Source organism: Rhinopithecus roxellana, chromosome 19 (assembly GCF_007565055.1).
Source record: "Rhinopithecus roxellana isolate Shanxi Qingling chromosome 19, ASM756505v1, whole genome shotgun sequence".
NCBI classification, from domain to species: Eukaryota; Metazoa; Chordata; class Mammalia; order Primates; family Cercopithecidae; genus Rhinopithecus; species Rhinopithecus roxellana.
This window is the reverse complement of record NC_044567.1, coordinates 19,984,020-19,991,567: the sequence shown is the minus strand read 5'-3', so window position 1 is coordinate 19,991,567 and position 7,548 is coordinate 19,984,020. Positions and strand designations below refer to the sequence as shown.

At 43.5% G+C, this 7,548-nt stretch overlaps 1 protein-coding gene across 4 annotated transcripts in view; it reads left to right on the top strand.

Moving 5' to 3' along the window:
• Positions 1-3,676: 3,676 nt before the first annotated feature.
• The window catches only part of SSH2 (slingshot protein phosphatase 2), a 311,909-nt gene continuing 308,037 nt past the window's right edge, over positions 3,677-7,548 (top strand). For 2 of the 4 annotated variants that reach the window (XM_030922916.1, XM_010367964.2), the window contains exon 1: positions 3,684-3,975. In XM_030922916.1, coding sequence (XP_030778776.1) covers positions 3,913-3,975 — 63 coding nt within the window. In that variant the 5' untranslated portion in view covers positions 3,684-3,912. Of the gene's footprint in view, positions 3,976-7,548 lie in introns of all 4 variants that reach the window. The other 2 variants (XM_010367966.2, XM_010367962.2) reach the window with 2 other exon arrangements.

Sequence of the window (7,548 nt, the reverse complement as noted above, 5' to 3'; positions counted from 1 at the left end):
CCTCCAAATCCCCTTTAATTTATCCCAGTGTGCTGTACAAATATTATTTCTATGGATGTCATGATGTGAAAAAAAAAAGGTAAAGAACCACCCCTTTAACATTTAGATCAGGATTCTTCACCTGGGTTCCTTGATAGGTTTTAGCAGGTATGAGAAATATGCAAGTACATCTTTCTGGAGAGAAGGTCAATAGTTTTCATCAGGTTCTCAAAGCTTAAGAAGCAGCTAACCTCAGAGATTTCAAGCTCCCCTATATTTTCACCCCGGAAGAAGTATTGATACAAGTTAAGGGTTAAATGGACTCCAGTGGTACAACCAGGCCTCCAGCATCATAGGTGGGAAGAGTGAAAGTGCTATAAATAGAACTAGGAGGACTTTTGTATCTTTGGCTCCCTCTCTTGGGAATCCTGCTCTTGACCTCTCTCTCCTCAAATTCAGCCAGAATAGTAAGAGGATCCTAGGATCTTCACTCTATTAGAAGATACCTCCTCTCTCAGTTCACCAGAAGACCTAGCAGGAACCAGGGTGGAGCCTAGGAAAATTAGGTATAAATGGGGCACAGAGCCTAGGTTCATCAAATGCTTACTGTGGTCCAACTCTGTTCACAAAGTGACTGTACTGGGATCTGCAGACAAAGCCTGAAAGCCAATATCATAAAGACCACATTTGCCCAGACCTTCTCTGCTTTGTTTCTATAGAACTTTGTATGTATATAGACTTCTCCTATATTTCTACATACCTCCTTTCGTGCCTAGCAGAGGTGACAGAAGCCATGGAACCACTAAACTACGCTCTAATTATTTGTTGATGTGTTTTCCCCTACTAATTGGCTTTGAGCCCCTAAGAGGTAGATAAACATTTCTTGTTCTTAAAGCAGTGTCTAGTATACGATACACATTCAAAAAATATTTTCTCAATTATTAGTAAATAAATTAATGAACATGCACCAATAATTTCCAAATCTTAGTTTCTTTAAAAGGTATATACCAGGAAGAAATATTTCCCCTGAAAATTAATAAATGAACTTCCTGATACAAACAATGTGAATTTTGGTATCTCATAATTCTTGATCAGGATTTTATCACCTTAGATATGTGGAACAAAAATGTTCCACACTTACCTACAGATGAAACATGTCTTGACCACTAATCTACTTCTACTATTAAGAAAAAGAATGATGATCGGGCGCAGGGGCTCACGCCTGTAATCCCAGCATTTTGGGAGGCCAAGGCAGGTGGATCATCTGAGGTCAGAAGTTCAAGACCAGCCTGACCAACATGGTGAAACCCCCGTCTCTACCAAAAAGACATAAAATTAGCTGGGCGTGGTGGTACATGCTTATAATCCCAGCTATTCAGGAGGCTGAGACAGGAGAACAGCTTGAACCAGGGAGGCGGAGGTTGCAGTGAGCTGAGATTGTGCCATTGCACTCCAGTCTGGGCAACAAGAGTGAAACTCCACGTCAAAAAAAAAAAAAAAAAAAAAGGCTGGGCGCAGTGGCTCACGCCTGTAATCCTAACACTTTGGGAGGCTGAGGTGGGCAGATCACTTAAGGACAGGTGTTCGAGACCAGCCTGGCCAATACAAAAACTAGCCGGGTGTGGCGGCGGGCCCCTGTAATCCCAGCTACTCGGGAGGCTGAAGCAGCAGACTTTCTTGAACCCAGGAGGTGGTGGTTGCAGTGAGCCGAGATTGCACCACTGTACTCCAGCCTGGGCGGCAAAGGGAGACTCTGTCTCAAAAGAAAAAAAAAAAAGTTATCTTAATTACATAGAGGGCTTTACAGTTTATGCTGCACTTTACCATACATTATCTCAAGAATCCTATCAGTTAGGGTTCCATTGTAGAGATAAAGGAATTAACGCTCAAAAAGTTCAAGCAATTTGCATAAGGTTTTAGAGCTGGAACTAGAAACCAGGTCTTCTGATTCCAATGGTAGTGGTCTTTCTCACTGCAAGGTTAATGGACTCAAGTCCTACATTTTCCAAGAGAATTTCTTAAGAGTATGTTACCATGAAAAAGTAGATCATCATTGTTGCCGTCCCTGAGTCAGAGAATCAACATACAAGTACTAAGACCTACAGATTTGAGTATTACTTTTTCTAGAATGATACTTTGGTTCATAAAGCACATATATTTCATTTATTTGAGTTCATTCAGCTTCTAGCTATGTGTATTTCTTGGCTGTGTATCTAGTTTCCTGTTTGGTCTCCCATGCATTGGTTCAAAGTTCTTACTTCTGAACCTTGCCTTCTCTTTTCCTGTTTACTACGGAGCTCTGGGAAAAACACAGTCAGATTGTTTAATCTGTGAACCATACATCTTTGTGTTAATTTTGCCTCACAGTCACTCCTGATCACCACCAGGGGGCAAAAGCCTACCAGCTGGCTTCTCTGCACTACACTCTATATAGGACTGTATAGTACAGGGACCCTCAGTGTCTGATTCTTGATGGAAACTCCCTGCTAATTATTTCAACCACAGGGCCCCAGGGAGAGAACAAAGGCTCAGCACAGAGAACTCTTGTGGCATTTAACCGTACAGCAGCCAGAAAGAGCTCATGACAGCCCTGTCAGTTTAAAAGGAGCAATGAGATCCAAGAGTGTTTGAGCGACAAACAGGAGGGGGTGGGTTTTAATAACTGCAAACTCCCGAGTGTGTGTGTGTTTCTACAGCTTTGATATATACGGTGGTATTTACCAGCTCATCCACTCAAACTGAGAAATAGCCTTGTCAACTCTCTTTGTGTAAATAATCAGTGATATTTGCATTGTGCGATTTTTTTTTCCTTTTTAATCTTGATTTTCCATTACATTCTTTGCTTATGTTCTGCAAAGAGTTCACCTCTGAGAAAATCATTCCCTTAAAATATCTTTTAATCTTCACTTTTACACAGGTCTATGAAATAATGACATTTAGAGACGAAGGAGAAGAAAGCTTAACGAGCAAATCCTGTTTAATTAAGAGAATGTCTTTACAGCAGGAGGCAAGTGAGAGGTCAATAGCAGGCTGGACCCTCACAACTCATGGAGCCAGGCTTCCAGGGACTCCCAGGCGCGCTCAGCTTCTCTTCTCCTCAGGAATAATGAATAAGTCTTTAGACAGCCAATAGAGGAAGCATGAGGGTACCACAAACCTTTCCAGGGTATCAAAAGGAAAATGGTTTTCTTTCTAGAAGTCTCATCATAAAACATGGACGGAAGGATGGGAAAGTTGAGAAAAAGCCCCCGAGAACCGGAGCGAAGGGGGTAAACTGGTCTAGCTCAGTCCTGTCTGCGCCCAGTGAGAGGGTCTGAAACTCTGCGGAGCCCTTTCCCACTAGAAAACGTGTTTGCTTCAGGATTTTCATCTCAGATGCTTTTTTCTAAGGTTGGTTAAGCTGTGCGCCGCCCCACCTCATAAAATGGTTGTCTCAGGAGTGCAGATTCCAGCGGCCCCCTCACCCGGCTGAGACCCCTCACCCGGCTGGCTCCCCCCGGCCCCTTCCCCCACCCCACTCCACAGCACCCAGCGCTGGCAAACCACGCAATTCCAGTGCGAAGGAGGCAACCCAGGAGGGTGCGGCGGCCCGAAGCCCACGCACTTGGCCGGCTTCCGGCAACTCAAGGGTTACGACCAGGCGGCGGCGCGCGCCGAGGGGAGAGGCGGTAGCTGACAGGTGGCGCCTGCGCACTGGGAGCGCTCATTGTGCCCCGCAGCTGCCGAACCGCCCGCCCGCCGCCCGTTCGGCGCGTCAGTCGGCGAGAGTCTGGTGGTGGGTGCGGAATCTGCGGCCGTTCCTGCGGCCTCCTCCTCTTCCCCGTTCCCTTCATCCCCACCCCGCACCCCTTTCCCCATCCCGGCTCCGTCACCCTCCCGCCCCCCACACTCAGGACAAGAATGCCCTGCCCGGAACAACCCAGCAGCGCCTAGATGGCTTTGGTCACGGTCCAGCGGTCACCTACCCCCAGCACTACCTCCAGCCCCTGCGCCTCGGTGAGTCCTTCCTGGCGGCCGCTCCGCTTGCTTCTGTCACTGCGGCTCCGCTTTGCCTCAGCGGGTCCCGCCGAACGCCACTGCGCACGCGCCGCGCCGCTTCCCAGGCCTTGGCAGTCGGCTGCCACGAACCCCCCACACCCCCATCTTAAAGACTAGCAGCAGGAACTACAAGACGTTGATTTTTGCCCCCATCACCCTGAGCACCTAGCTCCTCACAATCCTCGCCCTGAAATCCCCTGTGGCATGCCTCCCTATGGCTTGAGCACTTCCTTTTGGTAATGAGTCATTCTTGCTTTTCACCCTCCCCCTTCTTTTACCCTCTGTTGCTCTGCGGCAGGGAGGGGACCGTGAGCCTCCTGCGTTGCCCCTTACCCACACCCACATCTCTTACCCACACCATTTCATAGACCCGTTCAGTATTTGCACACTGCACACCCTTCTTCGGACTCGCCAGGGTGTGTGCCTTCCCCTAGTCACTTGCTGGCTTTCTTGTGCTCTGTACTGTTCAGGCTTTGAACTGCCCAACGGTAGTTACTCCTTGGTTTCTCCCTCCTGCCCCCCACCCCAAAGGGTGACAATGATCTCTATTTCGTGGACCTCTTACCTTTCCTTTATGAGGTCCCGAAGCATCTGGTGCTGCTTGGTGATCAGTGCCAAATTATTTCCATCTTACAGATATTTATGCCTTACACTCATTGCTCATGATCATTCTCGTTATAAGGTCGTGTTTGTATGACTCGTTACCTCAGATGCCTGTGCCAATAAAGCATGCTCTCAGAAGGAGAATACCCAGTAACCAGCCTTTCCCCGCTGGGCCCGTCTTTGCCTTCTCTCCTTTCACCACCCCCACTCTTTTATTTTACACTCCATTTCTTAGGCTTCGTTTTTGAAAATATTTATTTTTAAAAACAATATATTGCACCAGTGGGGCGAATGGGCTTTAAAAAACAAACACCCAGATGTTTTAGAGAGAAATAGACTGAATGAAAATGTGAGCAACTGGGAAAACCACTTTGAACTTCTTGCAGAACTGTAATTTTAAAAACTGTGTTGGTGGATTTAGTGGTATCAAGTTGCAAAAAAAGGTATTTAATAAACACTGTACCACTCTCCATTGTAAAAAAAAATCAATCAGGTTACTCTTAATATTTGTATGTTAACTGAGGTATGAGATTTGATATCCTGAAATTTGCTGGCTTGTCATTTCAGTATAATTTCCTGAATTTCAAAGTTTTGTTGTGTATGGTTGTAGTTTCTTCTTTTCTGAGCTTTAATTGCATTTTGTGTGACCAAATTGACAACTATATCTTAATTCAATAAGTGATTTTATTTCAAAGGTTAACATATCTTGGGTTGTTTCGGAGAGCTGAACTGGGATTCTTGGTTCAGGGAGGCATATTTCCAGTGATTGTAAGGAAGAATTTGTAACAGTGGAGTGCACTGCCTTGCAAAATAGTGAGTGCACATTGCTGGAAATATTCAAGCAAAGGCTGGAGAACATTTTGCCTGGGAGGTGATATAAAGAATTCCTGCAGTGGGGGACTTCTATTTCTAATCTAAGATTTTGTGATTTGAGAATACTTGTACTTCAAAGCTGGTAAAACATTTTAGGGTCATCTGAGGACAAGTATCATAGGAATAAAAATTTAATATAGTTTATTCTTATGTGTAGTACTTTATGCTAGTTTTTGGAAAGTTATTAACATACCATCAAACCTTCTTAATTCACTCCACTAGTAAACTCTTTGGTTTGTGGTTACTAGGCCTGATTTTGAATAAATCGATTGAAAGTTATTAGAGTCATACAAATAAACTGGAAATCAGTACTAGAGTAACATTTATTTTCCTTGGGCATTGTTGAAAATAGTTTATGCTATGATAATATATGTATATCAAGTTGTCATCATACTAATTTACTTGAAGTGAATGATTAGTATACAGTAAGACCGTGTACACTTGATATGACTTCATTAGCCAAAACTTGAGTTACTTTCAAATCTTGAGGTATGTTAATAGTCACTTTTGACATAGGTAATTAAATTGATCGTGTAATAAGCTCCATTGTTGAGTTAAATCACTAATATTTCTATATCTACTAGCCTGGTTATTTCAGTTGTTTATACTTGGCCCTGTATGCAAAGGAATCCTAAGGCTGGTGTAACAATCAGCATTATTAGCATAACTAATAAGCCAGCTTCCTTTCCCTTTAAATTGTCTCCCTTTTGGACTTCATCCAGAATTGTGTTCAGCTGAGTTGTTTCGAGGTCCTTGTACTCTAGCATTTGGCTGCTGTCTGACCTCCATATATTTTGCTGTTCCATCTCTTGCTGCATGAATAGGTTGTGTCGTTTGCTTTAAAATAGCAAAAAGAACCTAGAGAACCATGAAAGAAGAGGTTTAATTTTGTGAGGCTGGAAATTTACATTTTTTAATTAATCATTTTAAGCACGCTGTTAATACTTTTTCACTATAGGATGCAGGGCATTTTAATACTGCCAGCTCTTTAGTGTTGTTTCATTAGGCATTAAACAATATGCTAGGTGTGAGTGACCACTGTAGATACTAAGATGTATAAGAAATTGACCCGTTCATCAGGATCTTGCAATCTGGGGGCCTGGGGCATTGGAGGAAGAACAAACATGAGGTAAGAGGGAAAAGAAGAAGGAGGGGAATGATACTGTAGGTATGTGAAGGGTTTGTAATGGCCATAAGTATTATCTGAATTCAGATTAAGATAAATTCACCAATGGCAATGTTAATAATAAGAGTAATAACAATATCTAACATTTCTTGGGTCCTCATCTATGCCAGGCATCATGTTAAGTGCTTTACATGAGTTAATTCATTTACTTTACACAATATGCCTTAGGGAAGTTGCTCTTATCCCCATCTTAAAGATGAAGAAGCTGAGGCAAAGAGTTTTAAGGAGTATATGCAGTGTCACTCAGCCAGTAAGTGACTGGAGTTATAATTCAAACCTAGACATGTCTAACTTTAGAATCTGCCATCTTTTCCTCCTTGGTGATGAAAAAGTATGCCTAGTAGGTGGCTCTCAAACTAGTTCTTGAAGGATGGATTGAATTTCTATAGGCCAAGAGAGAAGCTGTGAAGAAGAGAGTATTGCAAATGAAGAGAAATTGTGTATGCCAAAACTTAGAGGCAGAAGAGTACAGGGCATATCTGAAGGAATTAAATAGACCAGTTTGAGGAAGGATTTGTTTGGGAGAGTAGTAAGAGATAAAGGTGAGGAGGCAGCTAGGACTGCACAGGGACTACTGAGCTTGGGAGTTTGGAGTTTGAACTTGATGGAGAAGGTAATGAAGAGTCTGCTGAGGTTTTGAGTAGATATGATCACAGTGGTATTTTAAGTTTTTTTTTTTTTTTTTTGAGACAGAGTCTCACTTTGCCATTCAGGTTAGAGTGCAGTAGGACAATCTCGGCTCACTGCAACCTCCGCCTCTTGGGCTCAGGCGATCCTCCCACCTCAGCTTCCCCGGTAGCTGGGACTACAGGCTAATTTTTGTGTTTTTTTTGGTTGTTTTTTGTAGAGATGGGATTTCGCCATGTTAC